Genomic DNA, 21,256 nt, shown 5'->3' on the forward strand with positions numbered 1-21,256 from the left:
TTGACAAAAATGTATAACAGCTTAATGTTCATCTTTCCCAGGGCTAATATAATGAGCTCACAAGGCACTTGTGCAGATTTTTGCTTATGTTACAAAAGTTCATCACTGAATTGGAACATATTTTGCTTGTGTAATAAATGTTTGTGTTTGTGTTTGTTATTAGGAGGTCAACAAGGGTGCACGGCTCCCAGGGGACAATTCAGGAGTTTACCTGTCTCTTAACAACCTAATTGTTTTAATTAAGCTAATCATTAGAAGAATTAAGCAAACAAGGGTTAAACTGAAATGCAAACCAAAAGACACTGAAGCCCCTGAGAACGGCAGTGGAACAGAAAATAAATTCACTTCATGTACGCTTAAACATTAGTTTCCCCTTTAGTCCTTAATTTTAGTATAAATACCACTGAATAGCAGGAAAGTATTTAACAACGTAAATTAATCAATTTGTAAAATCATACTTCTAACTAGCTTTGTGAATTGATCTGTGCTGATCATCACAGATGTGGAGAACTGTTTTCATAACACATATGGGAAAATCACTTACAAGTAGCAGGTAAAAGGTGTTCCTGCAGCTGAACATTGTGTCTCGTTTTCGTTTTACTCTTAACCCAGAAGAACACAGCAGAGAAAGCGTAAGGTCATGAAGATGGTCCGGCACCAGGGGGCGCTCTACAAAAGGGCTTCCACATCTCCCATGGGAAAAAAGTTCAAAACTTATTTTAAAGTCATGTCCACGCTGTAAATAATAATACTTTACATTATAAAGCAATGGTAAAGAATAGAATACAAATAACTATCGATAGCATTATGAAAACAAACACAAAATGTACTGTATTAAAACAGAAAACAAGAAACACACACAAAACACAACCAACAGCAGTTAACAAGGACATGAGCTAAAGGCAACTGTGATATGTTCAGGTAATATAAATCAATTTATATTCCAGGACACATTTTTCAACGACCAGTGTTTTGTTTGCATTTTATACTTACATTTCAAACGTGTATAGATTTGTATTTTGGATGCCCTTTTGCAATGGAACAATTACCTACACTTTTCCCCCAAAACAATAAACTCACAATTAGTCCACAAAAGCCCTAAATGCATCTGTGCGCTCTGATACGTTGACATTCAATAGTCTGTTTTATTCAGTTTACAAAAGCTGTCTGTGACGAACTGGAAGAAAACCCATGATGAATATAGACGTATGTGATAAAGGTCAGGTTTTTTCCTACGCATGCTTTACATACGGCCACAATGTCGGGCAATTTAAGTGTTATCCAGTTATTTACTGCCAAGTAAATTAAAGCACAAATAACTGCCCAGTCGCATCTGCACTGTCCAGTATGCACGAAACTCGGACAGTGTTCAATTTAACAAACATGTTTTACATTAAGTCAGAGTTCATTGAACACTATATATATATATATATAAATGGATGAATGACTGAGCAACAATAATACTCATGTAACATGGATGAGCTACAACACTGTGTCACACGTGTGCCTCTTTGCCCGGCTCGTTTGTTGCAGTGCGGCCCAGCCGCTGTCCAGCCGCGGCGCTGGCCCTTTAAGGAGGCGGTGGTGACGCGGGGCTCATCACGGAGATGCTGCTCGGTCCTCCCCGGCCCCCCCGGCGGCAGGCTGGGCGCTGACCATATTTAAACAGGAGGAATTACCGGGGAACCGGGAGCATGAGGCGGGCAAACAGACGGGCTCTTTAAACACGTTGAGCGGGTCAGCAGTGCCAGTCCCAGCAGCACTGAAACTTCCAACACAAACTTCAGACAAGTTTCCAGCCTGCGAGCCCGGCAGCCGCGCATCCCCACACCCCAGTCCTTAAGCAGCTGCTGCCACTGAGCCCCAACATGCTGCGCCTGCTGCCCTGCTGCCTGTGCGTCTGGCTGTCCGTGCCGCCCGTCAGGGCCGGTGCCCAGACTGAGGACAGCGCAGTGGACGTGCTGGTCATCCTGCCCCAAAAAAACTCCTACATGTTCTCCATCCCCCGGGTCCGGCCCGCCGTCGAGTACGCCCTGGGCCGGATCAGGAGCGACGAGCGGCTCCGCGCAGACCTCCGCTTCAGCGTCCACTACGAGGACTCGGACTGCGCCAACGAGGCGCTCTTCAGGCTGGTGGACCGCTCCTTCCAGAGCAAGCCGGACGTCATCCTCGGACCCGTGTGCGAGTACGCGGCGGCGCCGGTGATCCGCCTGGCGTCGCACTGGGGCATCCCCGTCCTCTCGGCAGGTGCCCTGGCCACCGGCTTCAGCGACAAGCTCACGGAGTACACGCACCTGACCCGGGTGTCCCCCTCGTACCTGAAGATGGCCGAGACCTTCTCCGCCATGTACCAGCACTTCAGCTGGAAGAAGACGCTGCTGCTCTTCGACGACGACAAGGAGCAGCGCAACTGCTTCTTCACCCTGGAGGGCGTCTACACCTTGCTGAGCTCGGAGGGCCGTGAACTGACCCATGTGGATTTCCATGCCAAGGACGGGGTGGATATGGACGAGGTGATGAGGTACATCTCCGACAATGAAGGTAGGGATGGGACCGTTTGTTGAATTGGCGGCAGCCTCGCATACACACACGTGTCTGGGGTTAGCAGAGCCATTGCGCACTTCAGCAACTTATGCGTCTCTGGAGAACGAGCAACTTTTCTGGACTTCAGCGCCACACGGATTACGTTATGAATGATGTTGAGTGGACAGCAGGGCTGGTTTCGGTCACAGCCCTGTTAACCTAGTCCTGGTCTGTGTACACTAGTAGCACTGGGTTACCCAGGACTAGAGAAGCCGTGCGCTCCGCAGCGTGGATGCGCTCTTTAGGACTCCGCAGTGCAGCCGGGGGAGCTAGTCAATATACGCCCAGGTAACAATTGGACATTGCAGCAACGTTACAGAAATGGCGCGGCATTGCTGAAATGCAACGTTGTGACAACATGCATTTGTAGTTGCTTATGTTGTCACGGCGTCGTGTGTGCCTAGGGGTCTCGCAGAGGGGACTGGATCAATGGTGACGCTTTGAACTCTTACACTGAAGTCTGTAGCCATTGCGTTAAAAACGATTGCGTGCAGTGCATCCTTTTAAAACGAGATCGGCGTGTACGTGTGCATTGTTTGCGCCGGTTTGTCAGCAGTGCGCTTCCAGACGACCGCACTGGGAAGGGGCTGCGCTGCTGCTGCTGTCTGCGCTCAATCGACGCACTTGCCGGTGTCGCTGCTGCGGTTGTGCTCGGTACATTTCCACGGTGTGAAGTTTCGTTTGGTCCACTGTTTGCATTTACAATACCAACACACGCACACAAACGGGCATTGCTCTGTGTGTTTAATGGAATGAACGTATGCATGTATAGCAACACGCGTTATTTATTTGGCATGTGTGTGAATCCTGTACTGTGCTATTTCATATTTCTCTTTTGAGAGGAACTGTGACATTCTACGCACTTTCTCATACCATGATTCTGGAAAATAGGAATTTACTTTATTATAATCCTATTATATTAAACTTACATGCCTAATAGGGGCTCGGGCTGTTGCTGTGCATGTTTAAGAAATGTGGAAATAATTATGTCCTTTAATAATCATTATGGTCCTTCATGGACTTTCATTATGTGTTTGAAGTGCATGCTATGTTCAGCCAGGTTGCCAGAATGATGCCTGGCAAATATGACACATGAAACACATGAAAGTCAAGCTTGCTGTCGGTTACAAGGAGTGTCCTGGTTTTAAATAACTTTGCTGAGATCACTTTATGTCAATTGCAGTTTCATTTGTGTTGGATTCCTTACCACGTAGTACTTTGCACTGAACCCGTATTTGTAGGATACATACAACCTTCAAGGACTGTGCACCTCACCTTTTTATGTGAAGTTTAGTCCTATTCGAATTACTGTCAGATATTGTTGCTTTTATTAAATTTGATGTAGAAGGATACTCCTATGTACTTGGTGTTTTTAAATCTTATGAAGGAAGATTAATATATCCTTATTTTATTATCTGTAAACCTACTTTCAGTGGCACAGCTTCAGCAACTCCCTGAGCTGTTACTGTATCTCAGACTATGTGCTAGTTGTCAGATGTGTGGTAAATAATACATTTTACAGAACATTTACATTATCAAAATAAAGATACAGCCTACAGAACGGCAGCTGCAGAACTGGGGCTCCTGGTATCAAAAGCAGCTCTCTTAAGTTCCTACACGCAAAGGGTCTCAGTTTTAGAAGGGCTGCCCCCAACATATGATGACACGTAAGCGTCGTGGAAAAGAGCACCGTGCAAATATTGTGGGAAAAATATATAATCCGTATGTTATATCTGTTGATATCCAGATGGACAGAGATGAAGGACACAAAAGGGGTAGTTATGTAAGGTCAAAATCAATGTTTCTAGGAGTCCTAGAAGTTGTCAAGATAAAGCAAGTAAATTATCTTCATTTCAGAGACTGAACCAACCTCTGGTAAATGAGTTTCTGGGACTTGCAGGTTTTGAAAGCACCTACTTTTGTTTGATGGGATAATGGGGTCATTGAACTTGCATAAAGTTTTTTTTTTTTTATGATTTTCGTGACTTTTCTGATTTTCTCCATTGACTTCCAGCAAAGCACCTCCAGAGTTAGCACTCGTGTGATGTCACAGTATATTTTTCGATCTCTGATTTCTGGTACATAGAATGAGCTGGACATGAAAAACTCACTCCATAGAATATGTTTCTACTTATAGACTAACCTGAGAAAATATGGATTTTCGGTAGAGTTCTCCTTTAAGTGTTTAGGGAAATTGTGAGTTTGGGGGAATCATCACTGAACAACAGAACGAATAGTGATGTATTGCCATTGTATGGAGTGCTATTTCTACAGATTAATATTCCCGATTTGTCTTGAATTTCTAATGCAAGGAGACGAGAACTTTAGGCTTGAAATGCCATGTCAGTATTTGCGATAGATCATCGTGACAGATGACCAGCTAGCTGGCCGGAGAGCTGTGGTTATAATAGTTACGGTTTTACATTAACATATATTGCTATATACATTGCTACTGAATACATTAGCATATATTATACATACCAAAAGGTATATTCTGTACTGTTCTATGAAAAATACTAGTGGGCAATCAGTGTTGCAGTTTACCGTGAGGATATAAAGAGGTAACTATAGGTTAAACAGCTCTGTAGCCTGGGACACTGGTAGGGCAGGATTAGGAACAAGATCTGAACAAAAGATAACACTAATTCTATATGTCTTGTACTGCTGTCACACAGCCAGTACTGACACAGGCCTTTGGGACAATGTGCATTGCAGTATACACAATTTCTATGTATATCCATGAAGTACACAGTCCACCATTTTAAACATGTGGCACTGTGTTTTGAAACATTCGGAGACATCTGGTATGCTTCTCTATTTCAGGCACGTTCTGTATGAAGCAGATATTGACAGTATTATGCAAATATTTTCTAAATAAGTTTTCAATTTGATTTTTTTTTTCAGATATTTAATCATTTGCAATGTTAAAGACTGGTATGTAAAAAAGGTCACAATTTAATAGCTTAAAGTTTTTTTATTTTTCTTGATGAAACACTTTAAGGGCAGAATGTAAGTTATGACTCCTGACAAAAAAAATATTTGGAATAGTTCCGCATTCAAGAAATTCCATTATCATTCCTATGCGCTCACATAGTACTCCATGCCCTGACAGAGCCTGACTCCAGAACACTCCGAAGCACACAACAAAGCATGCAAATGGAATAAAGCGATTACACATATGTCATCTGTTATCACAGCACATCCAGAGGAAGTGACATCACCCAAACGGGCTCATTCTATAGGCCTTGTAACTGCATGAACATTGGTTAGTGTGTTTGTTTCCCAAAGTTACATTAAATAGCTCCTATACATTTTATTTATTTTTCCAAGATTTGTTGTACAGCATACACACCTCAGCTTAATTTAAGCGCAGATTAACAACATTGCAAGATAGTTCAATGATAAATCAGATATAACCAGTTATAGGTCAAATAGCCTATATGAGCAAAATAATGTTGGGTTAATACCAAGCAGACAGACATTATATGCCCAGAAATCTACACAGGGAAGCAAAAGCAGCATGTAGATGGCCTTCCACTTTTACCACAGCCAATTACATAAAAGTCTCCCTAAAAACAAGTGAGTGAAATTGGACTCTTACAGTTCATGGCAGTAATATCCCACAAACTTGAAGGACAGCACACAGTGGATTTAATATTTATTCTGATAGAATTTGACAAGAAAATACCTAAACACCTTAGATCAAGCAAAGACGAGTCCAAATTCATGACACTCTTAAGGTTGAGAAACTGTTCTGAAAATGTGACAATGGACTGTACTCTTTAACAGCTCCTAGAATATAGCTTTCCTGCTTGAGTCTGAACCGCAGAGACTTTGCATGCATGTGTGATCCTTCAGAAAGGTCATAGTCATAGATGCAGTCTGCGTGGATCTGGAATTCACACATTCTACCATAAAACAGCTGTTTGATGTATGATTAAATAGTAAATGCATTTCAGTCTTATCCTTAAGTATTCAATGTCAGTGATATTCACCTATGGAAAGCATGCTGAAATCACAGTAGTCCATTAAGCATGTAACCACAGCTTCTGATTTAAAAACTTTCTGTAAGGAACACCTTTCTTGTTCATGTTTGGAAAACTAATACACCGCTGTATTCCTCCTGCTGTTTGAGCATTTGTAATCTCTGGGATCTTGTTAAATCCCTACAGAATGGGCACTTTCCAACAATGGTTGGTTGGCGGTTACCAAGGAAACTGGTGGTAGCTAGCAAGGTGTGCAGGACTCCCACTGCTTCCTGAACGGGGTGACCTGCACAGACCTCTCCAAGCAGGCGAGGCACACTCTCACACCCCGCCTGACTCGTGTGCTCTGTACAGTCCTGATGCCTGCAGAACCTGTGTCTCTGTACTGTAGCTGCCCTTCCTGAGTTTTCACAACTGGTTTACACCAGGCTCAGACCGGCAACTCAGACCCAGGAGAGTCAGGCAGGCATATGAGCTGGGCCCCGTTAGCATTACAATGGGGACACATACTGAGTGATTTCAGAAGTACTGCTGACAACCATAATTCAATTCAAGCAACAGAATGTTCCTACACGTTGATATACATGATTTTCATCAGAGGATGTGTGGGAGAGTGAAATATCTTTATGTTCAGGTGTGGGATACCATCCAGAATAGCTGAGCAGTGTTGATCCGTCTTTTGGCTTTCGTAATGTACCCTTTTGAAATAATTTTCACTTGCAGAAGTATCTTTCATGTTAGGATTGTATATCTATACACACATACACACACGTGTCCTGCAGCATCTCATGATAATAAAGCACTAAAATACAATTTACAGTCATCAAGAGGATAGCTGTTGAGGGATCTACAAGCTCAAAGGTTCACAGATGCACAATACAAAGTCAAAATGAGTTTGGAGTTGTAATCAATAAATAAAAACAAAAAGATGCTGTGGGGTGGGGGGTGGTGGTTGTTTCTGTGCAATTTCGATGTCTTCCTACAGAGAGCCTTTCATGAGAGCGTACAGATAAACATCTTAAAAGTTACATTATATTTAGCATCTACTTCTGAGCTGTGAAGCAAATTCATAATGTAAATTCTGACATTACTTATTAACTTTAAAAAGCTTGAAAGCTTTAATTTAAATGTTCAAAACAAAAATCAACAGCAGCATTGATTTAGAGCTTTAGAATGGATGCATTAGGCTTCCTTTCAGAGAACTTGGCTTCCCCTACCATGGAAACAGACCTGGACAGATTAGGATTTCAACAGCGATAACTGACATGTCAGTACACTGGTATTATTTGCATATACACTTACAGTACATTTTTATAGTCACCTAAGGGTACATTAACTGCAGTTTAACCCATAATAAGCATATAGTGTGCTTTTTTCCATTCCTGAGTTAATTTGTAACGAACATCAGTGCCCTACAGAGAGGGAAAATCTAGATTTTTTTAAATACTGTTGGCTTCAGTTTTACCCCATTGGAATCCGTCAGCAATCGAAACAGGGTTTTTAGTGTTGGGCTCTCCATAATTAAAGGGTGCTGTAGTTTGGAAATACTGAAGATGAAGTGTGTCCTTCTCAGGTGAAGATATTTCAGGAGGCTGCTATAGCAACAGGAGACCGTGTGGAGAACATCGCCTGTCTTGGATCTCCTTCTCTTAGGAGACAAACAAACTAACACATGATAAGAAAAAGGCTTTCACACTAAAGACATTTGTTTTAACTTTGTATTTCCTGCCACAGGTATCAGATGCACATGATTAGTAAAACCACACATGTTTACTACCTTCCTTTAAATAATACAAGAGCAGACATCATTTCAGGTCCTTGAAATTGGTACAATGAAATTTGTATTTTTTTTCTCTGGCAATACTGTGTTGCATTAAGTTAATAATAATAATAATAATAATAATAATAATAATAATATATTGAATAATATGTAATGGATAATAAGGATTTACACAATATCTTTAAAAATAAACAAGTCCAGCAAGGCTGAAAGCCTGATATTTTAGCATTTTAAGGGAGCACTCACTGCTATCGTAACAATGGTTAATGTTGTTGGTTTTGTTGTTGTAGTACTCTGACAGTAATTCAGATGTTAGCAGTACGTTATAGACGTTCCTTCTCCTCCTCTCAGTGTGCAATTTGAGGGTCACAGATTGACAACCAGATTTCATAACATTCTAAAAGACAAGTTATTAGACTTACGCGGTAGTACATGAGCTGCATGTTTGCCATTGATTTACACCTTTAGGTAATCTGTTCCGCTCAGTCACTAAAAGCAATTCCAGTGCAAGATTTATTTTTCACTGCCATTTCAGCTTATCTGTTATTATTGCTAATGGGAATTCTCCTGTAGGTTAAGTGCAGGGATTTTACAGGTATGCTTGGTGTGGGAGAGAGGTCAGGGCACTCTGAAATGTGTGTTGGAGGGTCTTAAATAAGCTCTGTAGCTCTGCTGCTGTGGGTGAGTTGCAGATATTTGAAATGGCATTAAAAACTGTGAATCTCAGGCCCTGTGAGTATCTGACATGACTATGCCGTTGGAGTCCAGCAGGTGTGAACTGTTGTTTTTCTTGTAAACTTCTGTACATGAAGTAGGCTTCTTAGAAGTATCCTGCTTCTGCAAATTATGTCCTTTCTGTTGTACATCATCCAACACTAAGACCTTTGAAGACCTTTCATAGTCTGGCAGTCAAAGCTCACATTGTTATGAGATGCCAAATGTCCCCGTCCAGCACTGGCAATATCATATTCCTTGTCATAATTTCCTCTAGCCATTGTGAAATTTCAAACCTCTTAAAACATATTTCTTTAGTTTTTGTACAGTGTTACACCGGTGAGCTCTGGTTTTGCCCTCCATATCTGTGCAGTGTCTAAGAGAGCTATTTCGTTGTCTTCCAGTGGTCATAATGTGTGCCGGCAGTGACAGCATTCGAGACATCATGCTTGCAGCTCATCGAAGGCAGATGACCAATGGCAATCATATTTTCTTTAACATCGATCTCTTCAATTCTTCATCTTATGGTAAGACATACATACTAGCACTCTTTTTGTAGGAGAAGTAAAAAAAATGTCCCCTCTTGTTAGTGATGCATCTGCAATTGCTTGTTTTTTAGGGGGTTGTTTTTGTTTTTCATTGCTTACAAAATAAGTAGTTTCATAGACGTTGTGTGAGAATGCCTTAAGGTAAAGATGTACTAATTTACAAGCTTATATTGTAGGAGATGGGGTAGCTATCTCTTAAAAATCCTGGCTAGCTTTACTGCTTGACAAAATCGCGAAAGTCTTTTAAAGAAATAGATGTTTTGAAATTGGTTTTCATTGCTTTATTATATTTTGAATAATGATGCTAAAATCTTTCTGGGGGAGAAACACAAATTTTACAGTTACTTTTCCATTATTTGCATGATTTATTTTTAATGGAAACTTACTGGAAGATAATTTTATCTGGCTTTATCTACAATAGATTAAATGTGCCTGCAAAAGTTTAATGTTGCCTGTATTATATATAATATAACAATGCACAAGGATTTGGTGAAATTAAGTCATGCCAGAAGTTGTTGAACTAGCCTAGTTTGTAGTTTTTTAATCTTGCAATATGTCTTGTCTGAATGTACACCAGGATTTCAGTGGGCTACACCCTTTTCTGATGCATCTAGACCATAATAAAATAAATAAAATAATAATAATAATAATTACTGTCAGTACAATTACCAAATGCACAGTAATCCTCTTTTGCTCAGAGGATCCTGTAACACATTCTGATTGAAAGCGTGCTGTTTATGAATTTCACTATTAAAACGGACAGCGTTTTGGTTATTCACCTTCAATACAGAACCATTGTTATATAATTTCTACAACAGGAAACGGCTCCTGGAAGAGAGGAGACCAATTTGACGCCGAAGCGAAGCAGGCATACGCTGCCCTCAAGACCGTGACGTTACTGAGGTCTGTCAAACCGGAGTTCGAGAACTTCTCGATGGAAATGAAAAAGTCACTGCAGAAAGCAGGAATTGACGATCAAGGTGATAATGTACGTAAGTCTCACGGCACAGTTTTGTGACTTCTCTGTTTTGTTGGTGATCTTTGGACATTTAACATCCCTATTTTAGTAAAGATTGCTATTCCACAACATTTTGATGTTAACATTCACACATATGTTTTTACTCGTGTCACTGCTCCAACTGAACTTCATACCAAGACAAGCAGCCTTAACTGTTTTAGAATGGTATGATACACTAACATCAACTAAATATGATTTCACATTTAACATTATATACACTCACCTAAAGGATTATTAGGAACACCTGTTCAATTTCTCATTAATGCAATTATCTAACCAACCAATCACATGGCAGTTGCTTCAATGCATTTAGGGGTGTGGTCCTGGTCAAGACAATCTCCTGAACTCCAAACTGAATGTCTGAATGGGAAAGAAAGGTGATTTAAGCAGTTTTGAGCGTGGCATGGTTGTTGGTGCCAGACGGGCCGGTCTGAGTATTTCACAATCTGCTCAGTTACTGGGATTTTCACGCACAACCATTTCTAGGGTTTACAAAGAATGGTGTGAAAAGGGAAAAACATCCAGTATGCGGCAGTCCTGTGGGTGAAAATGCCTTGTTGATGCTAGAGGTCAGAGGAGAATGGGCCGACTGATTCAAGCTGATAGAAGAGCAACTTTGACTGAAATAACCACTCGTTACAACCGAGGTATGCAGCAAAGCATTTGTGAAGCCACAACACGTACAACCTTGAGGCGGATGGGCTACAACAGCAGAAGACCCCACCGGGTACCACTCATCTCCACTACAAATAGGAAAAAGAGGCTACAATTTGCACAAGCTCACCAAAATTGGACAGTTGAAGACTGGAAAAATGTTGCCTGGTCTGATGAGTCTCGATTTCTGTTGAGACATTCAGATGGTAGAGTCAGAATTTGGCGTAAACAGAATGAGAACATGGATCCATCATGCCTTGTTACCACTGTGCAGGCTGGTGGTGGTGGTGTAATGGTGTGGGGGATGTTTTCTTGGCACACTTTAGGCCCCTTAGTGCCAATGGGCATCGTTTAAATGCCACGGCCTACCTGAGCATTGTTTCTGACCATGTCCATCCCTTTATGACCACCATGTACCCATCCTCTGATGGCTACTTCCAGCAGGATAATGCACCATGTCACAAAGGTCGAATCATTTCAAATTGGTTTCTTGAACATGACAATGAGTTCACTGTACTAAACTGGCCCCCACAGTCACCAGATCTCAACCCAATAGAGCATCTTTGGGATGTGGTGGAACGGGAGCTTCGTGCCCTGGATGTGCATCCCACAAATCTCCATCAACTGCAAGATGCTATCCTATCAATATGGGCCAACATTTCTAAAGAATGCTGTCAGCACCTTGTTGAATCAATGCCACCTAGAATTAAGGCAGTTCTGAAGGCGAAAGGGGGTCAAACACAGTATTAGTATGGTGTTCCTAATAATCCTTTAGGTGAGTGTATATGTTACAGTCTAGAAAGGGTTAAAAGTTCATATGAAATCACGTTTATCTCTTGCCCATTTCATGGATGAGGGATAGCTTATAAAACAGACAACTGTGCTCACCGACTCTGTGGAAAATGGTTGCATAATGCACTTATATCTGATATCCACCCTAACCACCCACCTCAAGTGCCTGAAATCAAGCATGTGTGGTGCTGCACTTAGAAATCCCAGCTGTTGATGAACGTGAGGCACATGCGCTCGTGGGAAGACAGAGCGGGCGGTGGAGGGCCGCTCTTTCCCAGGTCCGCACTTGATTCAGTCGAGCAGTCCAGTGGATGGTGCTTAATTTCATGGGGGTAACTGATTGGTCGCAGACACGGCCAGATGCAGCCTGAAGTCAGAGACCAGCATGCGTCATGTTTGTGCGTGTGAATGGTGCGACCCGGGGATCCGGACAGTCCTGAAGTCAGCACTCATGGAGACTGTTCAGTGTAGTCTGGGTTTTTGTTCCCTCATGTCAGCTCCCATTGAAAAGCCATCGTGGTTTCGTGACAGTGGATAGCGGGAGCTGTCATGTTGAAACAAACGGCCGCTGATGAATGGACCGCTGAAGGTTAATAGCCACCGTGAGGGCCTGAGTGTCTGGCTGGCACAGAGATTTGGAGAGATCTGGTCTACAATGGAAAGAGCCGGGCTCCAACAGAAGTGTCCCAGCTGGGTCGGTGTCACAGAGTGAACAGGCGAGCACAAGCTGGAGTCAGAGTGGAGCTTCAGTTCAGTTTAAACCATTACATTGGAAAAATTAAATACTGTTTTAAAAAGTAAGTGTCTTGAGCAACATATATCTCACCTAGGTAAACAATCACAATAAAGTGTTGCATTTTGTTGTAATTTGTTGAGGGACATGAGGAACATTTGTTGTAGACTGATGGCAGTGGACTAACGAGACCAGTTAACGACCACGCTGGACTAGTGCTAGTGGGAGTAGCTGACATCTTACTCGTCATGTAAGCACATCACGTGCAAAGAAAGTCGTCTGGAAAAACCCAAGTTGTGGTGGCTGTAGACTTCACTGTGAACCACAATCACTGCCACACTGGGGAGTCACGATTGGAACTGAAGGATGCTTTTGTGTTTCAGTCAACCTGCTTGTTAGCGCTGCAGCCCAGTATAGAGTAACAGGCTGAAATAAACCAGTGCTGGAATACACAAATGGAGGCGGCAGGAATAGCTAAAAAGAGTCGCTGTGTCTTGATGGAGGATAATATAAAATCTCTATATTTTATTCGTTGTAGACTTAATTAAATAAAGTAATTAGTAATGGGATACAAGTATTGGTGTTTTCCCAAGTGCATTAATTATATATATATATTTAATTACATGATATTTGAACTATTTGAATACTGCCATGCAAAATGGTTACAATCAATGTATTCAACCAATTGAGCTGGTCTCTATTGCAGTTAATATATACACACACGCATACAGTTAAGTACATACACACGTGCTTCTTTAATGACACTGAAAATCAAATGTACACAGAAACTTATTCCAAAAAATGTATGATATGCCACGAACATTACAATGAAGGGGCATACAATGAATACATTATAAAATGTATACATTAATACTCTATAGGGCATCCATTATAATGGACCACTCCTCAAAAAACACCTTGACATTCCCAATTTAATGTGGCCCACATTAAATTCTGAACCACAAATACGATTAGTTTAGGAAAGGGCAACAATTACAGGAAAAGGCACTCTTGTGCCCACTTGAAGAAAGCACAAAACCTACACATCAAAAGCTTGACTGCAGTCAGGGCCCCAGTGACTGTGTTTATTTTTGATGATTTCCCTGAATGTCCATTGCTTGCTCAAAGCATTTTCAGGGCAACAAAGAATATTAAAGGCCTAATAATACTGTAGTCTGCCAGAAACACTCAACAGTTCCATAGTGGCTAACTTCTGTTAAAAAAAAAAAAAAAAAAATTATACGCAATGACAACCAGTAGGTGGGTGTGTTGGATTATCGCACTGTAAAACATACCCAAGAATGTACAGTAGACAGGAGAAGAGTAAGATTTATTTTGTAAGTCATTGACATATTTAGTAGAAGAAAAATATTGTGGCCTGTAAGATTTATGTTGAAGAGGGAGATCAATTCAGCATGAACAGCCAGTGATAAATACAGTGGGATGCCGAAGATGAGAAAGGTTATTAAATAAGGGAGGCAACACCTCTCAGTCCAGTCAGAAATGCAAAGAAATGGTCTCTACCTGCAAAAGTACCGAATTGTGCTTTAAACATTTTTACTTTCAAAAGGAGCCTTTCTAGTTTTATTCAGTAGTTCCACTGGAACCTCCAAGAGGAATGCAATGCTAATAAATCATTGTTTATGGCACAGATTAAAAACAGGCTTGAAAAATATATATTAGACCATTGATACTGATCAGTGCAGTGAAGTGAACCAGCCAAATTACCAGCTCTTCCCTATGTACCCTATGTAGCTATGTATGTAGCTAAGTTCATTTCACTAGGTTAGAAAATGAATGTGGGGCCACCCAGCCCTTTCCTTTGTCTTAATTGTAAAGACCTTTATCTTAAGTGACTCCACTGGAAAACCGAAGCAGAAGCGCCAACCTTATGGAATCGGCAGAAAGTCAGGAGCCAGCTTGCCTCTCCGGTGACAGATGTGTAAGAAGAATAACACACCCAGCATTATCAGCGCCTGCTCATTCTGTTTCATCCATTTTCATGTGTGAAAACAGACATAACTTGGCTTCTGTGGCAGGAGTTTATTATAATTTATTCTTACACAGCATTGAAGCTAGATGCTTCACTGGAGAGAAGGCTTCTGTGAGAATGAAGTGAATGTTGTTTGCCACTCAAATGTTTTTTCTAAAAAAAACTTGTCTAAATCTGCAGTACCTCTCAACAGTAGTTTTGTGTGGACAGAAACAATCCACTAAAACCTTGCAGTGACGCCAGGGAATGCATTGCTGCCTACAGATTCTATCTGGTAGGTTAGACAATACAACCCAGGAAAAAGTATGTGTTTTTTCATGTAAGTCACTGCTTCAAAGGTATGGGAATGTGTAATTGTAGTTGTTACATTTATTAGTGAAAGATTCCGTATTTTGAGTGTCATATGGTGCATGTGCTTACATGTCTGGCTGATGAATACTATATGAACCTATATGGTGTGGTACAATCCTGTTTATGCTGTATGCCACAACGCCGCAATTTCCTCAGCAGCCATTGTGCACCCATAACTTCTCACTGAGGTGAGGAAATTGGCATATAGTTGGTCTTTTTAGTAGAAATCTTCCAAAGGGAGGTATAAGCAAACAGGGATGAGAAAAATAAATATAAGAGTCTTTGAGCTGAATAAGAAATCTGCACTTAGCCAGCTGTTCCCTAATCACCTACATTTTAGGGATGAGCTAAGTGCTAGTGTCAAGCCAGGATCATCAAAGAACTTTTCCTCCTTCTCCGCTCCATTTCAGACTTATTATTTGAAGCCTTTAAGAAGAGTAGAGCAGAGTGAGCAGGGTGAAAAAATCAAAGTATTCCTGCAAGATATTTTACAGTTCCAATGTAGAATCCATGATCCGTGTCTCAAACATGCATCATGAAATTCTTCCGTTGGTGCATTCATTTATATATTTTTGTTTAATGGGAAAGAAATTACACTGAGCCATTGGGGCCTGTTTGGCAGTGCGTACAATCTGCTAATGGAAATGTGAAGTATAATTCCATCCACATAGGTAGCCCAAGATTGGGTGCAGCTAAATCCAGTATTTGCAATCTATACATAATAGAGGAATCTGTTTTTGAACATTAACAATATAAAGAACTCTAGGACAAGTAGATTTTAATTTGAAAAACTTTTTTTTCCTTTAATTCTTTTGATAATACAAAATCACTTAACCACTTCTAGTGTTTCCTAGTGACGACTAGTGACTTTCTGACCCACATTTTCGGGGGCCCCCACATGCTTTTAGTAACTCTGGATTATACTGTTAAAAATACAAATAATTTCAAGAACATTACACCTTAGTATGGGAACATTGCATTACACACTTTTTAAAACTAATATAAGATTAAGATGTGTTATAGAGCAAAAGTTTTTTTTCTTTTATATACTTTTATATTCCATAACTAATTTTAGCTAGCATATGTAATACCAGTTGATTTACTTTCAACATAGAAAAATAGCTGCTGGTAAAGTTCAATTGAGTGACTGTTTCAGAGCCTTGCAATAGCGATGCATATTTGACACTTGTCCAAATTTACAAAAAAAGTATGTTCAACTGAATTACACGGGAATGCAAGGCATAAATAAATAAAAATCCATGCTTCATGAAGGGGGGCAGAAGAGACAGCTCTCTGACGTGGCTTAATATGAGATTCCCACTCTGTAAAGCACAATCCCTCAACATGATTACCTAAATCAAGCAAATAAACCAGCTGTAATCCAAGAGTACTTTAAATAATTGCCAGCATGGATCTAGAGACAACTTTAAAAAGTGAGAGAAAAATATTTTTGAAACAATGTTGATAGTAAAGTAAGTTGGTTATATTTCATAGTAGTAGTAATAGGAGTAGGAGGGGGAGGCGTATAATATAAGGATTTATTGTACATAGATTGCAATACAAGTTTTGACTGAAAACACACACCGGGGGTGAAAATGTCATGCACATCGGTTGTGTATGAGGGGAAAAGTTCAGATGTAGCGTGTTTATGAACCACACGGGAAAGGCAAGGCCCTGTAGCACTCACCTAACATAAACCAGTTATCACTCTGCCACTTCAAATAAAGGTTAAAATGGCAAGACACAGACATGCACACACACACACACACACAATGAGCATGCAAATGAGCTACCTCTGAAACAAGTTATTTAAATTACCCAGACTTCTGAAAATATGAAAGATCGAATCCTTAAAGGGCTTAAATCCACAATGTTTGGGTGTCATTTAGTGCAGTGCAATGGTGCTATGCAGAACCTCAGCTCCTACAAGTGGGTAGTTGACAAAAAGTAATGTCCGGAAATTGAAATAAAATAATTTATTTGAATCTGAAATTCTCTGACAAATGTATTGTAACCTCGGATTTTACATTTTAGTTAAATTTTATGAACCTTTTATCGCATCAGTGCCTTGAATTTGACTTTTGACCATAAAATATGTATATGTAACATTTCAAATTATCTCATTTTGATAACAAAATTGTTTATCTTCATCCTTGACCACTGCCGTTTCTAGAACCTTTACTATCTTTTGATTATCAAGTGAAATGAGAGAGCATTTGCTGTCATAATAGTGAAACCCAGGTGTCTCCAACTACATTTTGAGTAAGATTTGCTGCGATTTTTTTCTGCACGTTGTTAAAAATCTATGAATTTACTTGTGTGGTATAATGACATGCCACATACTCTACATTTATTTTCATATTTTAATTTGGACAAGAAGCAGTGAGATTGTTCTGTTTCAAAAATATATTTTATGATATTTTCAAGTGTGTGAACACCATATCTTTTAAATGTCAGAATTCAACAAAAGAACTTGAAATGTATTTAACACAAGCTTGAGAAATGTGCCAACTCTATGAAACTGAAATGAGGTTTCATTCTAAACAAATAATTATTTGCAAAATGTTTGTCTAAAAATGAACATAACTGAGCAGCAAAGCATTGGTGATATTTCACTGAAAAACTTGAATTAATCCCTTGCATTGTAACTTAAGCTAAACGCTTGAATTAATGTAAAACATGATTTATACTGGTTTATTATGAGAACATGTCCACTGGTGTGACAGCTGTGTCCTCTGGAGTGACATTAAAATGGTGTCATACCAGTTGACATATCTGTCACACCAAAGGACTTCTCACAATGTTTGGCCATTTTGGGGCCTTGTGGTGATTCTCAAGCATTCCATTTTAACTCGCTGGACTCTTTTCTCATTGGTTTTCATAGTTTAATGATTTAAAAGGTATTCCTGTTTTGCATTCTTATTTAAAAGGTGTCACGCCAAAGGACGTAAATGATGGACAAAAAGGGCAATGCTAGAAAAGTACAATATTTTGATACATTTATGATAAAAAAAACTCACCCTCTAGCCACACCATATGCAAAATGCCCGTTCACTTTTTTGGGGGAGACCCCTAAGACTCTCTCGCGGACCTCAGGTTGAGAACTGCTGGTCTATACTTCCTGAAAGAGGAAAGACCCTCTTCTCCATAATGATTTCCAAGTAAATGCACATTTTAAAATCATTATGGTGTCACACCACGGGACTTCCTTTTTGTGGACAACACTAAACCTATTATAACTATTTAATAAGATCATGTACAGACTTGAGGAATATCATTCTTACAGGAATTCGACAGTGGACTGTTACTAATTATTCTTAAAATGATCACACCAGTGAACATTGATCATGTTTAGTTCCCCCAAGATTATTGTGCATTTTGCAAATTTTCATATAGTTTAGATTACATACAAAAGCCTTTTACTATATGACACAGTTTTAATCAAAATAAAATTAAGTTATAATTGTTTTTTGCTCCATGGAAAGAAAAATCAAGACGCCACACCAACTACCCAAATATCCACTACAGGAACACACAGCACAGGAACACCAGTAGTAATAGTCCAGAGGAGGGTGATTTTGTGGATCTCCAGGGAGCACTTCACATTTTCAGTTTCAATGTTTCAACGATCGTTAAGGTAATGCCACTGTTGTCTATTAAGTTTGGAAAATAGGTGTTGATGGGTCAGCTGGGTGATTATTACTATCATCCACAGTATACATAGACTAAACCCATCGGGAATGTGTTTTGTTCTTGTAAGAAAGGAATGGGCTCTCTGCAAAGATACATGTAAGCCCCAAACAGTGGTTGTCTACTAGATACCTGCACTGAAGAGCGAGCGAAGTGAACTGCTCCCTTTGATAAAATGGTTGCTGTCTGATAAGCCTCAAAATGTGTGGAGACTATCTGGTACATAGACATGGTGGAGTGAATCAGTCAGTAAAATGAACACACAAGACTTGAACAGGCTGGGATTGTACAGTAGCTGCCTCACTTATGTGGATGCAACACATTGCTTCTGACGAGTCATTTGGGCAAAGCCAGATGTGCTTTTCAGGGTTAACAAGACATCTTCTTTGTCCCTGAGATTTACTAAATCACATCTCAAGGATTTGCAGCACACCATTTCAATTAGCACATGAATGTAGTGAAAAGAGATGCATCAATATGTTTGTACACAAAGAATCACTGTCGCAAGGGCCCATATCCTTTTATCCAGTCTTGGAAACCTACTGAAAGTGAGGTAACTTTGATCATAAATTGTCTACTCTCATCCAGAAACGCACGCCAGGGATTGCTTCACCGTTTAATTCCACATCCACTACTGCTGACATGTGTAGTTACAACTCTGTGTGGGGTAGTTTCTGCCTTTTAATGAAAATTGAAATATTTTAGAATGCCTTTTACTTGGTTATTATTGAATTCATTTTATTTATTGATTTAAAAATTACAATCGGGGAATTTGATGTTTCATTAAAAGCTTCCAAGCCATTTGCTAACGATAGGCAACCTTTTGTGTCTCCCACTTGCTTTCCAAATGGGGAAGAGCATTTAAGTCAGCCAGCAAATAATTTGTTCAATGAATGGGTCCATTCTTTAGCCTGAGCACTTTATAAACACGGCTCTGAGAAGTGACTGAAATCAACAAACTGTGTTCATTCTCCAAACACAATAAAATATCTGAAATCACATTCCCAGGGTATCTTGAATGACCAGCTGCCTAGAAAAGGACAGTGTGTGGTAACTGGTGCCAGGAAGGCCTGCAATAACTTGCACTTAGTCCAAGCATTACATCTCTCCTTAAACCATTCTGTACATTGAGATTCCTGGTCTCTTGGCAGATTTGAGACTGGTATTTAACCCCCTTTTTATTTCTGGAGTATAGTCTCAGCAGAGAATTATGTAAGGTATCTGTGCTTTGGCTGAAGTATCCAAGATAAAATGTTACAATGGCAAGAGAAAACCTTCTGGGAAAACAGGGCTCCGATCTCCAATGCTCCAGTCTCTGGTTACAACATTGTTTTATAGTCTGACCTTTTCTCTATCCCAGATTACATATTACATATTATTTAATGCTCTGATCAAAGAGGTTCTTCAAACAAATGAGGTTGGGGAATTGGCCATCTTCATTTTAATCTTCCATTTTGTGCATAAAATTAATGTTCTTGTTTTATTAGGTGGAGGTACATGCAGCTGTGATATAATTGTTATTATTCCTATTGGCACCTGACTTCCAGTGCAAACAACTCTGAATGATGTCTACCCAGGACAGATGAGACATCTGCTCCTGTCTCTGTGAAGCCGGTATCTGGATCAGTTGTATAACAAAACTTTATCGTTTTACTCCAGAGTGGAAAGGGACCCTACTGGTCTTTTAACCTTTTGCTTCTCTTCCTTATCTCCTGCCTCTTGCTTTATTCCAGTGTAGAAACATGTCTCCTTCCAAAGACAGGGTGCCTTGGATATGGAAAGCAATCAATAAAATAACAGTGTCAGGAGAATGTTGTCTTTTCTACAATAACAGTGTGGGAAACAGTTAGATTTCTCCATGAGGTGTGGAATATAAAGCAACTGGCTAGCGAAAATACTATCATTATCAGTAAGTGGACAACCTGTCCAAACACAATGTGAGTACTAGACATGTGAAATCCTTGGTTTTCTAATCATAGAGTAGCAGACAGACATAATACATGTTCTTAGTTTTGAAAAAGTACTTTGCTCTGAAAACATGATTTGAAGGTTGAAATGTTGTGTTTTTAAGAGATGGGCTGGGACTTAATCAAAATCCTAATCGAAGTGAACATTTTCATATAACCTCAACACATATGGTAGTGAAGTGTGGTATAATGCAGACATTGCAGTTCATGTAGTTATTTAACAACTAACAAAAAAATATTAATTTTGGGGAAAGCCTCTTCTTATTCTTTTACTCCTCATTCTTGATCACAAAAGTACAAACCAGGTTCCTTTCAGGCTCATTTTGATGCTGAAGTTGACATTAGCTAGAACACCTTTGAGTTCTTCCACACTATAAACCATGTATTACAGCATTAAAGTATAACATGCAGGTTAACAAAACATACAAATATGTAAATCTTACAATG

General features: G+C 40.0%; 1 protein-coding gene across 2 annotated transcripts in view; it reads left to right on the forward strand.

The window, feature by feature from the left end:
- Positions 1–1,687: 1,687 nt before the first annotated feature.
- Positions 1,688–21,256, forward strand: part of npr3 (natriuretic peptide receptor 3) — a 33,593-nt gene continuing 14,024 nt past the window's right edge. For both annotated transcript variants that reach the window (XM_066712037.1, XM_066712039.1), the window contains exons 1-3: positions 1,688–2,541; positions 9,468–9,590; positions 10,430–10,599. In XM_066712037.1, coding sequence (XP_066568134.1) covers positions 1,869–2,541; positions 9,468–9,590; positions 10,430–10,599 — 966 coding nt within the window. In that variant the 5' untranslated portion in view covers positions 1,688–1,868. The remainder of the gene's footprint in view (positions 2,542–9,467; positions 9,591–10,429; positions 10,600–21,256) is intronic.

Source organism: Amia ocellicauda, chromosome 8, assembly GCF_036373705.1.
Source record: "Amia ocellicauda isolate fAmiCal2 chromosome 8, fAmiCal2.hap1, whole genome shotgun sequence".
NCBI classification, from domain to species: domain Eukaryota; kingdom Metazoa; phylum Chordata; class Actinopteri; order Amiiformes; family Amiidae; genus Amia; species Amia ocellicauda.